Source organism: Castor canadensis, chromosome X (assembly GCF_047511655.1).
Source record: "Castor canadensis chromosome X, mCasCan1.hap1v2, whole genome shotgun sequence".
Classification (NCBI taxonomy): domain Eukaryota; kingdom Metazoa; phylum Chordata; class Mammalia; order Rodentia; family Castoridae; genus Castor; species Castor canadensis.
This window is the reverse complement of record NC_133405.1, coordinates 19,871,628-19,888,759: the sequence shown is the minus strand read 5'-3', so window position 1 is coordinate 19,888,759 and position 17,132 is coordinate 19,871,628. Positions and strand designations below refer to the sequence as shown.

The 17,132-nt window shown below is 36.5% G+C and overlaps 1 protein-coding gene across 7 annotated transcripts in view; it reads left to right on the top strand.

The window, feature by feature from the left end:
- LOC109695920 (integrator complex subunit 6-like) overlaps window positions 1-17,132 on the top strand; it is a 55,208-nt gene that overhangs the window by 32,281 nt on the left and 5,795 nt on the right. For 4 of the 7 annotated variants that reach the window (XM_074063685.1, XM_074063684.1, XM_074063681.1 and 1 more), the window contains 5 exons: window positions 10,120-10,214; window positions 11,232-11,342; window positions 13,571-13,789; window positions 14,695-14,818; window positions 15,892-16,034. In XM_074063685.1, coding sequence (XP_073919786.1) covers window positions 10,120-10,214; window positions 11,232-11,342; window positions 13,571-13,789; window positions 14,695-14,818; window positions 15,892-16,034 — 692 coding nt within the window. Of the gene's footprint in view, window positions 1-10,119; window positions 10,215-11,231; window positions 11,343-13,570; window positions 13,790-14,694; window positions 14,819-15,469; window positions 15,827-15,891; window positions 16,035-17,132 lie in introns of those variants that run through there. The other 3 variants (XM_020178703.2, XM_020178707.2, XM_074063686.1) reach the window with 2 other exon arrangements.

The window sequence follows — 17,132 nt, the reverse complement described above, 5'->3', positions numbered from 1 at the left end:
CTCCCAAGTAGCTAGAATCACAAATATAAGCCACAAGTGTCCAGATAGGCTCTCTCTTTTGATGCAGTGGTCTCTTGTATTTATGCCAACACCATGCTGATTGGATTTCTATAGCTTGCAGTATATTTTGAAGTCAAGTACTTTGTTTGTTTGTTTGTTTTTTTCTTTTTGCTCAAGATTGCTTTGACTATTTGGGATTTTTTGTGGTTTCACACAAATTTTAGAATTGCTTTTTCTGGTTCTGTAAAGAATGTAATTGGTATCTTGATAGAAATTGCATTGAATCTGTAGATTACTTTGGGTAGAATGGAGATTTTAATAATATTGATTCTTCTAATCCATGAACACAAGATGTCTTCCCATTTTTTTATGTGCATCTTCTTCAGTTTCTTTCTTTTTTTATAGCTTTCATTGTAGAAATCTTTCCTTCTTTGGTTAAATTTGCTGGAGAAGTTTTTTTAGCAATTGTAAATGGAATTGCTTTCTAGTTAAGATGATTGGCCATTAGCATATAGCAACACTGCTGATTTTTGTATGTTGATTTTATGTCTGAAACTTTTTTAATGAATTTGTTTATTAGTTCTAGTAGTTTTTTGGTAGAGTCTTTCAGGTTTTTTAGATATGAGATCGTGTCCTAACAGTGACAGTTTGATTCCCTCTTTTCCAATTTGTTTGCCCCCCTCCCTTTTTTTACTCTTAATTAATTGCTCTGGCTAGGACTTCCAGTGGTCATTCTTGTCTTATACCAAATCTTAAAGAGAAAGCTTTTATCTTTTCCCTACTTGGTGTGATGTTAGCTGTTGACTTATCATATACAGCCTTTATTATGTTGAAGTATGTTCCATCTATGCCTAATTTGTCCAGCATTTTTTTTGTGAAAGGATGTTGAATTTTATCAAGGGCATTTTCTGTATCTATTGAGGTGATCATATGGTTTTTGTCCTTCATTCTGTTGATATGCTCTGTCATATTTATTGATTTCCATATGTGAAACCATCCTTGCATCCCTTGAACAAATCCCATTTGATCATGATGAGTAATATTTTTAAACACTGTTGGATTCAGTTTGCTAGTATATTTTTTTCCTTAGCATATAATAGTTGTAGAGGAGGATACATTGTGATATTTACATATGTGTTTACAATATATCTTAGTTAGATTTACCCCCTCTATCATTCTTCTTTGTCCTCCCTCACCCCCTTCTTAGAACAATTTCAACAGGTTTCATTATTTTGTTTTCATATATGGATACAAAATATATCCACCACATTCCCCCTCATTCCCCCTTTCCTTATGCCCTCCCCCCTCCCACTGGTTTCCATCCCTGGAAAACACCTGTTTTACCTTCCTGTCCTTCATTTTTTAAGAGTGTATTGATAGTCCAAGGAGTTTTGCCCTGGCATTTCAGACAAGTACATATTGTGCTTTAATCAGATTAGCCCCCTCCCCTTACTTACTCTTTCTCTATCACCCTGCTCCCTTATTACTCAACAGCTTGCAGTATATTACTTTATGTTATATTCATATAGAGATGTTTCAATATTTTTCACTAACATTCTTTTTCCCTCTCCCACCTGCTGTAGTCCCCTCAGACAGATCCACTAATACAATATTGTTCTCTCGCTCACTATGTAAATATATATATATGCATAAAAGGTCATATATATATATTCATGTGTTTATTGAATTTATAAATCTAGCTTCCACTTATGAGGGAAAACATGACACCTTTGACCTTTTAGTTTGCTGGTATGTTGTTGAGGATTTTTGCATCTATGTTCATCAGAGACATTGGCCTATTTTCTTTTTGTTGTGTCTTTGCTTGCTTTTGGCATCAGGCTGATTCTGGCCTTGTACAATGTGTTTGAAGAGCCCCTTATACCTCAATCTTTTGGAATAATTTTTAAATTATTGGTATTAATTTCTTCTTTAAATGTTTGGAAGGGCTGGTGGAGTGGGTCAAGTGGTAGAGCACCTGCTTAGTAAGCATGAGGCCCTGAGTTCTAACCCCAGTACTGCCAAAAAACAAATGTTTGGTAGATCTCAGCAGTGAAGCCATCTGGTCCTGAACTTTTCTTCGATTGGAGAATTTTTATGACTAATTCATTCTCCTCACTTGTTATTGGTCTATTCAGGTTTTGTGTTTCTTCATTATCTAATCTTAGTAAGGTATATGTGTCCAGGAATTTGTTTCTTTTATATTATCAAATTTGTCAGTACATAGTTGTCCGTAACAATCTCCAATGATCCTTTGTATTTCCTTTATGTCAGTTGCAGTGTCTCCCTCCCATATGGTTTATTTTTTCCCTCTTATATGTTAAGTATGGATATAATTTTTCCACAAAATATTTTTGACCTGCAGTTGATCGAATTCATTGGATGTAGATCCCAAAAGAGTGCCAGTTTATACTAGCTTTAGAAAATGATTGGCAAATGTTCCTCCTATTTTATAGAAGAGAAGGTATATAATTAGTGTTATATTATTATTCTTTAAACATTTGATAGGATTTTTCAGTGAAACTATTTGGACCTGTATATTCCATACAGGCACTTTTAAATTATTAATTCAATTTCTTTTATCGTTATAGGGTTTTTCAAATTACGTATTTACTCTTATATATCATAATTCTTTGTGCTCTTACAGAATGAGTCCATTTCATCTAAATTGTCAAATTTATGTGCATATGGTTGTCCTTAATAATCTGTTATTATCTTTTTGATGCATGTAGTATATAGGGATATTGCTTATTTCATTCCTGATATTAATAATATGGTCTGTGTCTTCTGTTTTCTTCATCAGCCTTGCTAGAGGCTTGTGCTTTTATTCATCTTGTCAAAGAAACAGCTCTTGGGTTTAGTTTTCTTATCTTTTTTTGATTGTTGCGATAGAATCTCAGATGAATGGTTTGAGAATTTTTGCTAATGTAAGTATGTAGTGTCTAAGTTTCTCTCATCACTGATGTAGCTGCTTCCTATAAATTTTACTGTGTTGTATTTTACTTTCATTCACTTCAGTATATCTTTTGATGTCTCTTGAGACTTCCTCTTGGACCCATGTATAATTTAGCAATGTATTTTTTGATTCCCAAGTATTGTGAAATTTATCTGTTATCTCTCTGTTACTAGTTTCTAGGTTTATTCCAGTTTGGTCAGAGAATACATTCTGTATATATGATGCCTATTTTGTGACCAGAGATATTGTCTCCTTTAGTATATTTTACATTAGTGCTTGAGAATAATGTGTGGTGTGCTGTTTTAAGGGCACTAGTTGTTAATTCGTTCCTGTTGGTTAATGTTGTGCTATCTTTGTTGATGTCCTATATACTTGTTCTACCAGTTGTTGAGAGAGGGAGAGGTGTTGAAGTCTTCAGCTTTAATTATAGATATGTCTATTTCTCTTTCAGTTTCATCAATTCTTTTTTTTTTTGAGGGATACTGGGGCTTGAACTCAGGGCCTACATCTTGAGCCATTCCACCAACCCTATTTTTGTGAAGAGTTTTTTGAGATAGGGTCTTGCAAACTATTTGCCTGGGCTGGCTTTGAACCATGATCCTCCTGATCTCTGCCTCCTGAGTAGCTAGGATTACAGGCGTGAGCCAGTGGCACCCAGCTCCATCAATTTTTTTGCTTTACATGTTTTGCAGCTCTGTTGGTTGGTACATGCACCTTTAGGATTGCTGGGTACTTTTCCTGTGTTGATATTATGTAATGTATGTCTGCTAATTTTCCTTGCTCTTAAATCTGTTTTATTTGATATTAATTTTATATTAATATAGCCACCTCTGCTTTTCTTTGATTAATGTGTTCATGATAGAGCTTTTCCTTCATTTTATTTTTAACTTGCCTGTTAACTATAAGTTTTAACTGAGTTTCTTATAGACACTTCATTTTGAGTTCAAGTTTTATAATCCACTCCACCAATCTTAGCCTTTTCATTGGTGTATTTAGCTATTACACTTAAGGTCATTATTGTTATGATAGGACTGAAGTCTGCCTTTTTGTATTTTCATTTTCTCTTTGTTCTCTCTGTTTCTCATTTCTGAATTTCAGTTTTCCCAGCTTGTTTGTGGTTACTTGAACAATCTTCAGAATTCTGTCTTCATTTATCTGTAGTGGTTTTGAGTGTACCTTTTTGGAAGATTTTAAGGGATTATTCTAGATGTTATGTGTATATAATTCATAGAGTCTTCCGGTTCCATTTTATTAATTTGAGTGACATATTGAAACTTTACGTTTCTTTACTCTTTCTCACTTATAATCAATCAAGGTTTCTTAAGTATTCTGTATACGTTTAGAAATACATGAAGTAGGGTTACAACTTTTGTTTCAACTGTCAAACATAATTTAGAAAACTCAAGAGAAGGAAAGCCTATTATATTTAACCCATGTTTTCACTTATATTCTTTCTTCCTTCCTAATATTCCAGCGTTCATTCTTTTATTGTTTCATTTCTGTTTAAAGACTTTCCAATAGCATCATTTTTTGTTTCATTTTGTTTTTAGGGCAGGCCTACTGGTGACAAATTCTCTTATTTCTCCTTCATTCCTGAAAGATATTTTTGCTGGATATAGGGTTCTGGGTTAACAGTACTTTTATTTCAACACTTGAAAAAATTTGTTCCACTTCCTTCTGTTCTGTTTGGTTTTTAATAACAAATCCACTTTCATTCTGATTGTTTTTCCTCTGTTACAAGCAAGGTATTTTTTTTCTGCTTTCAAGATTTACTTTTGTCTCAAATTTTTAGATATTTAATTATGCTCTCCCTTTGCTTATATTTCTTTGAATTTATTCTGTTTGGGATTCACTCAGCTTCTTAAACCTGTCTGTGTATGTGTCTTTCCATTTGGTATGTTTTCAGTCATTATTACATTGAGTACTTTTTCTTCTTTCTCCTTTCCTTCTAGAATTTCAGTGACATGAATATTCAATTTTTTTAGACACGATCTCACTATGTAGCCTAGGTTGGTCTCAAACTTGCCATACTCCTGCCTCAGCCTCCCGAGTGCTGGGATTGCAGGCATGCCCTGCTGCACACAGCATCTTTTTTTCATAGTCTCACAGATTCCTGAGGATCTGTTCGTTTTTTCCAGTCTGTTTTCCCTGTTATTAAGGTGAGGCAATTTTTATTATTCTCCTTTCTAGTTCAGTAATTAGTCCCTCTGTCTTCTATTCTGCTGTTGTAGAATCCACTGAACCTTTTATTCTGGTTATTTTTTATTTTTGTATTTTTTGGTTCTAAATTTTATAGTTGGTGTTCTTTTCATCTTCTATGTGTTGTTGCTGTGTGTGGGTTGGAGTTCTGGATCCTTACTAGAATGATGCCTCCTGGTTTGGAGAAATAGGAGTGCTTCATTCCTCTTCCCCACTTTACCAGTGACATCATGTGGGTGGAGGTGGCCTCATTACCACAGAGAAATGGTGAACTTCTTTATGGAACTATTATGGGCTGGATTTCAGGGTCCCATCTTTGATCCAAACTCTGCCAACCTTCCAAATTATTACATGAAAATGCCCCTAACTGCAGCATCTACTATCCCACTAGAAACTGAGATGCATAGCAGTTTATAATACCAAGACCCACCCTCTCACTTGGCCTTTGCTGTTCTTACAGGTGCTGGAGGTCAAATGTGGATATGACATCATGGTTAAGAGGAAGAACTATGGTGTGATTGAGCATTCAGTTCTTCTTTTGCCTAAAACTTTCTGTGCCTTAGTAGCCACATGTTGCCCAACCCCAGACACCATTTTTCTGATCACATCTTAGTCAGCACCACTCTATTCCCCAAATACCACCCTTCTCTTTTAGTCTGAAATGTCTTCTGTCACTAGTGAGTCATATAAGGCACCTGTCACTGGACTTCCTTAGCCTACAACACTGAAAATCTAGCCCTACCTAGAGCATGGTTACCTAAAGAATTTCAGCTGCCCAATGGCCTTCTGGATGTTGTAAGGGTAACTTGAAACCAAGCAGAGCTTCTTAGCCCACCTTTACCCTGTTCTTCCTCCTCTCCCCAGTCTAGTTAGTGGCATCGCCATCAACCTCTGCAACTGTCCCAAATCAGAAACCCTGGGGGCATCTATGACTCCTTCCTTCCCTAATCCTACACATCCAGTCAAGGGCCATCCCCCTCTTGACTCAGTTCCCATTCTGCCCCCTGGCTTCAATATCTATCTCCAGGCTTTTGTGCAACCTGTATCTTTTAAGGAGCATAGGGTTTCTCTTATGCTTTGAGGCTAGAAACCCTTCTGCTCCTGAGTCACAAATTCACCATTTCTACCATGACTTCATTCTCTGCGTAGTATAACATTCAGTGATTAACAGTAGGGGATGTAGGGCATTTCTGCCTAAGTATGAATTCTGGCTCTGCTACTTGAGAGGTTTGTGACCTTGAGTGAGATATTTAACCTCTCTGTGACTCAGTTTCTTCATCTGAGAATGAAATGGAATAATGTCAGTACCTAACTCAAAGGTATTTAATTGGATTTAAATGACTAAATACAGCTAAATTGCTTAGAGCTTACCTGGGAAAAAGTAAGTACTCAATAAATGCTATTAATATTGTTGTCATTATTAATAGCTACATAATCTTAGTAGCTCTTAAGAGCACTGCTATTCCATACAAACATGCTATAAGAATATAATGTGTTTTTCAATTGTGGTGAATAGTGGCATTTAATAAAAAGGCAAGTTAATCCACACACACTTCATGTGCCCAGAAATGTCACTGTATTGCTGCATAGAATAATTGTCAGTAATGGTGATCCCTGCTTCCTCTTTATTAATCCAAGATTTCCACCCAAAATAGCTAACAGAAGTTTGATTGTTTAAGTACCTACAATTACCTGAAAATATAAAACATAGTCACTCCACAGATAATAAAATCCTCACATGCTCAAGTCCCTTACATAAAAGTGGCATCGTATTTGCATGTAACCTATACACATCTTCCTACATACTTTTAAATCATTTCTAGAGTACTTATAATAGCTAATACAATGTAAATGCTATGTAAATAGTTGTTATACTCTTTTAGGAAACAATGAAAAGAAAAAGTATACATGTTCAGTTCAGCTGCAATTTTTTTCTAATATTTTTTATCCAGAGTTGGTTAAATCCACAGATGGGCACCCACAAATACAGAAAGCCAGCTGCATCTCATTTTATGGAATAGATAAGTGAGATTTGGTTTGATCAATGAGCTACCAGAAGAATCAAGAGGAAGGTCACCAAATTGTCATAGTTGGCAAAAGATGCTCTTCTAATTAGGAAATGATTTATTTCTATTGAGGACCAATAACTACAAACATTAGGGCATTTCTAACAGCTTCAATTCATTTAGTTTTTTTTTTTAATTAAGGAAGGCCCGAGAACTTCTTTAAAAAATAAAATTCAGCTCCATATTAAAACAAGTTTTGATCAGGAGGAAAGGAAGATGTGTCAGAAGAGAGACTAAAAGGAGGATAATTTGATGTATATCAGTGTTATGTATCTAGTGCTTGACAGCTTTCATTTGTTTGCTTGCTTTCATATATCATCTAGCTCCTCAGTGGATCAGAATCAGTATTTTAACATATTTTTTGTAACTTTGCATATGAAAGAGAAATAGCTTAAAATTTTGCTTCATTTTCTAGAAAAATACAATACAGGTGCTCCTCAATTGACAATAGGGTTAAGTCTGATAAAGCCATTATGAAGTTAAAAATGCATCTAATACCCCTAACCTACCAATCATTACAACCTAGCAACACAGCACAGTGCACAGTGTCAAAAGTCCTGTGGTACTGGTGGAGTGGCTCAACTGGTAAGAGCACCTGCCTAGCAAGCTCTAAGCTCTAAGTTCAAACCTCAGTGCTGACAAAACAGTGCTGTGGTAAGACAACTATCATTTAACCCACTTTATAGATAAAATGGAGTCCTTCAAAGGTGAAGTGATTAATCCAAACTCACTCGGCTAAGGAAGTTACTGAGCTTGGATTCAAACCCAGTCTACCCTCTCTTTAGATAAGGACATGGAACAGAACTGGAAGAGAAAATATAAGTACCTTTGAGGTGTTTGTTGGCAGTATCATTTTACTCCTGTACTCTCATCTCCTCTTTCGAATGTGGATCAGTGAATTGTTTTAGTCTTTCCTGTACTGTCCTGGAGAGCCCATGTGAATGGACATCTAAAGACATTGAAATCATTTCCTGAGCTATAGAGGTAGAGACTAAAACACTGTCACCCTAAGAGTGTTCTGCCATTAATCTAGACTATGGAACATTTTCTTCTTTTCTCTAACCTCTGTTTAAAAACTCTTGAAAAGAAATAACTAGACTAAGCCAGCTCCTGAAGGAAAATCATTGCACTTGACATCGTTAGAAATATTAAGCATATTGTTGACTCTGGTTGTCTGTCTATTTATATCTAAAAGTCTCTCCAGTGTTTGCATTTGTCAGTTTCTAAAAATCTGCCTAATTCTGAACAGATGTCCTATAAAGGCACAGTAGTACGGGCTATTATACAGTGTTTTACTTTTTTTTTGTCGAGTTATGAATGGTCTGTAAAAGACCTGCATCCCGCAATGAACTAGCAATTCCTTCAGATCTCTTGCTTTCTTCCTTCTACCCTGAACTAAAGAACAAAAGACCTGCATTTTATGGCTATGTAAATTCACTTCAGTGTGTTTCAGCAAGAGTGAATAATTTATTATAGCAATAAAAGGAGAAAAATATGTGGCTGCTTTTCTTAACTAAGATAATTCAGAATTTCAAAGGATAGCCCTTGTTTGTACAGAGCTTATACGTGGTTTTATCTCTGGAAGTAAAACATTTGTTTTGTTAAAAAAAAAAAGAATAAAACCTGAAGAAATAAAATAGAGGATGAATTTATGTTATCTTTGGTATTTGTAGTATGTGTGGCAGGTTCATACTGATGGCTGGGGATACCAATTTTGAAATATGTTAAAATGCTTTTCTTACACTTGGAAGGAAATAAAAAGGTATGAAGGAAATAATGAGCTGTTTTAGAAATTTTCATGCAGTATATATGTATCTAGATTATTAAGATAATTAAAGTGTAAAAAGATAGGGAATGTCTGCCTATATAAGGTAAATGTCTTCAGTTACATTGATGTAGACGGCATACAGGAAACCTGTTTAGCTGTACAGAATTTTCAACTTCAGCGTACTAGTTCTACATGCCTTCACTATCACCCAATAACTAATATTGGGTGCCACTCAAAATGCTTGAACACAGAACACAGAAATCAAAGAAATGAACTGGGAAGAAATATGGTTAAACAGTATTAGCCAATTGAGGAGAATCCAAATATAATTAGAGTTTGCTCAACCTTGCCTAGACATTTGAAGCTTAGATTTTGTTCTCATTATGTCTCTTTGCCTTAACCTTTCAGCAAAAATAACATCCTTTATGTTTAAATGAAAGAAATGATATGCCATTAGCCAGTGACTGTGGATCCTCCCCTCATGTGAAAAATTACTACAATAGAAATACTAATACAAAATAAATCAGGAAACTTTCAAATAGATCATAAGTATTTTATTTTAATATTATATTTTATGTAGCTTTGCAGAGGGAAGAGGAATATGTAACTTGAAATTTTACTTCGTGTTCTAGAAAATACATTGCAGGTGCTCCTCAACTTACAGTGAGATTAAGTATGATCAACCCATTCTCCGTCAAAAATGCATCTAATACTACTAACCTACTGAGCACAAGAGCTTTAGCAACATAGCACAGTGCAGTGTGCTGGTTATTTCCCCTCGTGACGGCGGGACTGACTGGAAGCAGCGCCTCACTGCTGCTGCCCTGCATTGTGAGAAAGTAGTGTACTGGGAAGAGATCAAAATTTAGATTTTGAAGTTTGTTTTCTACTGGATGTGTACTGCTTTCCCACCACCATAAAGTTGAGAAATCACTAAGTGGAAATATTTGTAAGTCAGGGATCACCTATATATAATTTTGGTAAATACAACCACCAGGAAAGACAAATAACCTTCAATAAAATATTCATGTAATATAAGTAAAATCTGAGATTTCTAAATATGAGTTGCTTGATTTATATCTAAGAATTCAGGGCTGGAATAATGTGATATTTTGTTTGGTTTTCTGTTACAGATGACTTGTTTAAAGTTCACAAGCTTAAGCCAAATCTGAAGTGGCGACAGGCTTTTGACAGCTACTTAAAAACCCTGCCTCCATACTACTTATTAGTATGTATTTATATGTATATATGTATTAACTGCAGTGATGATTCTTGTCATAAGAAATAATGTATCAAAAAGCTTTACTTCTGCAACAAGATAATTGTCTTTTTATTTTATGGACATTTGTGTCATCACTGTCTTCTCAAGCCATGTATATATGAGTTTAGAGATGTCATGATGGCACAAAAGAGCACTGTTTTCTCTGTTTCAGTTCTTTTAACTGCCATGGTTATTCTTATGGAGCACATCTATGTTTCTCTTCTTAAAATTAACCTTATGAAATTATATTTTGGAATATAAGAATCAATAGGTCTCAATTTGTTTGTTATACCAACTTCCCTTTTTAACTCTAGAAATTCTCAATATGGGGTTTGTCTCTGAAAACGAAATTCTGAAGACATTTTAGTTTTTTATTGCCTGTTAAATGTGTCCTAAACATAGTATGAAGTGGGGGCACTGGTACTGGGGAGAGGATCCAAAAAGAGTAAAACATTCATTATATGTGGCCTCATTTTTCTTCTATAGTTTGAAGAAAGCATTCATGATGATTCTGAACTGATAATATAATCTGAATCAAAATTATCAAAGCCATTTCAGAGGTTGATGTGGTCATTGAAAGCCAAGTTTCTAGAGGTGAAAAGGCAGAATCTTCAATGGGACCACTGGTGTCACTGGGAGGAGAAATTGGGGTGTGGGTATTTTACCATGGCAGGAATGGGATATGCAATACAGTGCAGTGTAAAATGATTTTATGACTTGGGAATTAAAACTGAAAGCATTTTACCTGTTTGAATTTGCTGTTACTTGCTCTTCTTAACCCACTCTCTTCTGATTATTATTTTTTTTACTTTCTGCTCCTTCTCTGCTATTTTCATTGTCACTTTTTAATGTTCCATGTTTGGTTTTATGTGCAGCACCTTGACTTCTAAGAAATGAATCATTTCCCTTTGCCCCTTATAACTGAACTTTAAGTATTTTAAGATTTATTCTATTCTTACTGTTGTGTATTTTGTTTCCTTATAGCCATTAAAGAAAGCACTAAGGATGATGGGAGCTCCAAATCTGATATCAGATAATTTAGATTGTGGACTTAGTTACAGTGTTATCTCTTACCTTAAAAAACTCAGCCAACAGGTAGTATTGGTAAAAACAAACAAACAAAAATCCTTTGCCCTCAGAAGTGCATTTCCTTATTCTTTAGTGTAATTGTAATTTTTCAAATTAAGTGTGTATATATCTCTACACTTTATGGATTAGTAATAATGTGATTCTCTATGGCTTCTAGCTTCACCATTCAACTGCAGTTAAGGGTCTGTCAGTATCATTTGATGCTGTACCATTTCTCCTTCTGCCTGCCAGTTTGTCCTGCCCACAAGCTGCCTGATGTTTTGTGGCTTAAGAGGGGCAGAGGCTTAATAGAATTCTCTCATGGATCACATTCTGTCTGTCCTCAACTTAGTTGCTCCTCATTCCCCTTTTGTAGGTCAGCACACTGACCTCCTGGCCTGGTGTAATTAAATGACTTGCCTGAAATTTTTCAGGCCAGCACGGGAAGGACTTATGCTTATATGCTAGCCCTTGGATAAATAGCTGGTTTTCCCTGGAGAGGGGGGATATGAGACCAGTGTTCCTCAACCTGGAAGATGATAGGCCCCAGAGGGACCTAAAGAGTGGAGTTCAGCCTCCTCTCTTCTTGCCCTCCATCTGTTCCTTTATACCCCACCTCATTCACCATTATTCACCTTGTCCCTTGCCTGCCCCTCTCTATTAGTACTTCATCCTCCACTTACCCCTCCTTATCATACTTCTTGCCTCTACCTAGCCCATTCTTATAGGACAGAAATGTTTGGGAACTATTAAGTTAGATTTCTACTGCCATACAATTGTTGTGTGACAAATTAATGCAACAGCTTTACTATCTTATTTACAAATATATTCATAGGTAGGAAACAGTAATAGCATTTGCAGTAACTACAGTGCTTCAAGTCAAATATGTTTGGAAGTTATGCCTTTAGAGAACAGAGACCAGTAATCAAAGTGTCAGATTTCACTAAAGGACCTAAAGAACTCCACAATTTGGATGCTGGTACACCTTGCTAGGACCTGCAAAAACTTAAGTAAGGTCTGGAGCTTACTAGCTCCTACTAGCCTAGTGTGCTCATAAGTGCAAAAGAAAGTAAAGGCAAACCAAGATTTCTGATCAACTAAGTATCCCACCATCCCCAATTCCTCTCTGCAAATAGGTTTTTTTGTGTTGTAAATGCTTTGGTTTGCTTATTTATCCATTGATTTATTTATCTATTTATTTGGTGTTTACTTTAGGCCTTTAAGGCTGTGTCAGCAGGGTATGGCCACAAGGAAGAAAAGTGAGCAGAGTTGAAGCTGATGCAAGTTTTGGGACCTTCTGGGACACATTGCTTGTATAGTTTTATAAATGAGCTTTCAGGGTCATTTAAAGAAACATGTCTTGTCTCATTTCATGACTTAAGAACTTTTTAGAGCTCAGAAATATATACATAATTCCAATAATTAGGAAAAATAAATACCTCTGACCAAGCCATAAGAAGTCAAAAATTATTTGAGGCTTATTAGACTTTGGTGGAATTTTATCTTTTAAAGAAAAAAAGAAAAGATTGTTACTAATTTATAATTTCTTTAATTATTAATCTAATACATATGTCATCAGTGTTCCTTGAACCATCTCAGATATATGTAAAACAGAAAATATGCCAAATGCCCTGCTACAATGCACTCAGGCACAATTAATTAATATGTTACACTAATGTTTATTAAGAGGATTTTTCAGTGTTTGTTAGTGAGAAACTTACTGAGTACACATTGCAAATTACTTACTTGGTAATGTTTATCAAATTAAGCCTTACCATATGAGACCTTTTAATCTAGCTCAGTATTAGAAATCAGCAGTTTAATTTTTCAGATATAAAGTCAGTCTATGTAATCTGAATTTTAGCACTAATTTACATGCATAAATGCAGAGTCTTAAACCTTTATGTCTGGTTCCAAAGAGAATATGTCGATTCAGGGTAGATTTTCCCATAGCAAAATGTGCTTTTGAATGCCTATGAATGAAATTGTCATCTGCAGTCTCCATTCTCTCCACAATTCAGTCATAATTTTAACACTAGACAAGAAAAAATTTGCATAAAGTTATTTGTCTTTTCAGCCCCTCTGTGTTTGCTGTGGTAGTACAGAGAAGCATAGAAAAATGTTTAATTATGTTTTTCTGCGGTTCACAATTCAAAATTGTTCCATGGGGTTCTTAAAGTATTGTCTTTCTTAAGTAATAAAATGACAACAATAAGGTAGATATTTTCATAACATACTATGTATTTTCATTTTAGACTAAACTAGAGTCAGAGCGGATACTAGCATCAGTGGGGAAGAAACCACCCCAGGAAACTGGTATCAAAGTGAAAAATCATTCTGGAGGTGGCGTGCCCATGGCTCACCATAAAAATTTTAGAAAACTATTGAAAGAAATCACAGGGGAAACTGTACTGAGACTGACAGAATTGAATCCCAAAGAATTTGCTGGCTTCCAAGTAGGGCTCTTAAACAAGGTAAGTTGTGACATAACTTGTTCTTATGTTATTCATATTACGTTACTCATATTGCTTTAGTTTTGAAATAATGACAGTCCTATTTTGAAGTTAGTAGTTGTTAATGGAGCAGTTTTGGAATTGTCCTGCTGGCAGATGCCAATATGGAATTATATGTACAAGATGTGTTTGGGGGCTAAGACCCATGAGAGACAAAGGGGAGGGAGCCTGAGCAGACAGGCAGAGCCTCCAGGGCACCACGCTGACCTAGCACCTGTGAGGGATGGGTGGGAAGGAGAATCAGGGATAAGGAGACTCAGACGTTGGTGCAGCTTGGAGAGAGTCTGGATCAGGCCAAGGGGCACCTTTGGCACCGAGCTTTCTCATGGAGGAGGTCCACGTGGGCAGAGCTGGCCAGGCCCTACCACTCTTCCCGTCTCAGTCCCTGGCCACGGGCTGCCTGGAAGGAACATGGCCTCAGTGCAAAGGCACTGCAGCTGAAAACTCAGCCAACTACGCTCCCGGTGGGGGTGGCCATTTGTCCTATAGGGCGATTCCAGCAGCCCACCTCCATGGCTGCCGGAGGAATAAATCTAGGTTCCAACCAGTGGTCCTAGAAGACCCCTGAGGTATAAATCTCAGGATTTGGAGTTCTAAATGATGTGCTTGAAAAAGGATATCCCCAGCGGCTTTAATAACTTGGGGGTGTGGTAGGCTTCAGAACAATGAGTAGAAGTTTTCCAGGGAAAATTCTGCAATCACTACTTTTATTGAATATCACTCTCTTGATAAAAGTGCATTATATGCATGTATAAAAATAGAATAATGAAACAATGCTCTCTTCAATAAGATTAAGAGGGTTAGTGTGACATTTCTATATTAAAAGCCTCAAGAGTAATTGAAGTCATTTGCTTCATTTCAAATAGGATTTGAAACCTCAGACATACAGAAATGCTTATGACATTCCACGTAGATGTCTTTTAGACCAGTTGACCAGAATGAGATCCAATCTACTGAAAACACACAAGTTTATTGTTGGACAAGATGAAGGTAAATGAACAATGGGATTTTTCATTAGGAAAATGGCAGGCATGACTTACACGAAAGTATCTATTGCATAGTGAGTTGATTATTTTGTAATACATTAATGTTTAGAACTATATCTTCCCAGATAGTGTTATTTTTCTTAAGTTTAAAGACAAGTGTGCATTAGTCAGCATATACACCACTCTCAACATGCTTCTGTGTATTTTTATTGCTGGTTTTTGAGACAGGGCCTCCTATGTAGTCCAGGTTGTCCTCAAAATCTGTCCTTCTGCCTCAGCCACCCAGAGTGAGTGCCAGCAGAACCAGCCTGGTTCTTACAAGCCTCAAATACCCCCAGGAGACAGATACCATTTCTATGCCCAGTTTATAGGCACTGAAACTGGGAGTGAGCATTTTATTAGTTTACCTGGGTTTAGCCAATTGGAAAGCGATGGACTATTAGATTTCCTAACCTGTACACCCAGACAATATGCCACCCAGCCTTCTGTGAAAAATTCAGTAGAGAAAATAATGAACCAGATAGTGTCCAGGACAATAGTGACTGCAATTTCCCTTTACTCTATTTTGTTAATTTAAAATGTGGTCCCTGTCCATTAAAATGAGCAAATCTTAGTCTGGCCAGCCTTCTGAAATTACACACAATTTTGTGTGTAGGGGACTTTTCTAGGAAGAGATCCTACATATTTAATCAAATCCTCAGAGTTGAAGACCCACTAACCAAGATTTTCTGCATGATAAGAGAACACCATGGAGCCTAGGCACTTCGAAATGCAGAAGCTATATGGTGTTTTGAATTGGAGTGGTGGTGTAAGGGGAGGTCAGCCCATTCTCAAGCATGGTTTGAAGGTAAGGGAGTTGTGTGGTCCTTGTTATCTGAGCCTGTAGGCAGTAGTACTGTAGACAAAGTACTAATTGGGATGAAGAGAGATGATGCTAGATCCTAGAATGCTAGACTTGAAATTTAGACTGTATTTGATGCTAAGATACACATTACTAAACCAGACAATGACCATGTCCTCTCAAAAGGACCACATACTTCAGCTGTGGCATCAAATTCTTTGCTGGTGATTTTACAGATTCCCTTCATAGTGTTCCTGTTGCACAAATGGGTAACTATCAGGAATATCTAAAGACATTGGCTTCTCCACTACGAGAGATTGATCCAGATCAACCAAAAAGACTGCATACTTTTGGCAATCCATTTAAACAAGATAAGAAGGTAGGATACTTATTTCTGTGTCTCCCTAAATTGTGATATTCTTGCTATAATTTTCTTTTTGGCAAGTCGAATATAAATCAGAGATAAATGTGACAGTAGAGCTCTTTGTGGATGGAAAAGTGGAGACCTTTTAATGCAAGAGTGTGTTGCTTGACTAAATTAATAGCTGCCATGTATTGAGTTCATAATAGAAACTGGTGTTTTATCTGTTTATTTTGTGGGACTGGGGTTTGAACTCAGGGCTTTGCACTTGCAAAGCACGTGCTTTACTGCTTGAGCTATTCCTCCAGAGCCAGTGTTTTAAATGATTACATCTTATGCTCATAACCATTTCTGCACGGTCAATGTTCCTGCCTGCCCTTCAGTAAGAAGAAATCAAGCTTTACAGTAGTCAAAGGTGAAAATACTGTGGCATAGCTGAGTAGATCCAGGACTTGAACTCACATCTTTCAGACTTCACAGTCTATATTCATTCCCACCACCATACACTAACTCCTTTAAAATTGAGATCACCAGTCATTTCCCTATTTCCATGATTCAGGTCTGTACTGCTCTAGTGAGACAGCGATGAGTGTGCCCCTTGAAATAGGAGGTAATAGATGATGTTACTTTATTTGAATTGTCCTACCATTTAAGCATGAAAACAAATAGGATTATGTCTGCACTCATTGGGAAGAACATTGATATTATGCCACAGACCATATAATACCTCTTTTGTAACAAAACTGGACTCAAAGGTATTCCAACTCACTTCCTTCCTTGATTAACTGGAGTTGTTCATCTTTCTGTACCATGGTCTCTTCCTCTGTATTATTGCGTCTCACAGAGCTCTGTGGAAAATTAGGTGAGTTAGTTCATGTGCACTGAGCGTTTACTGAGCAAGTATTAAATGTTCTGTGACAATGTTTCCCCCTTTGTGGCTTAAGTGGGAAAATCCTTGGAGAAAGTTATTCGTCATGATTTTGCTCAAATAGTAGGGTACATATTCTTGGGTTATCCTTGTACGAGAACGGCTTTTAACTAATCTTCTATACTGCTGTCTCCCATCTTTAAATCTGCCCCCAAGAGTAAAAAGCTTCCTTACTCACTGACTAGAAC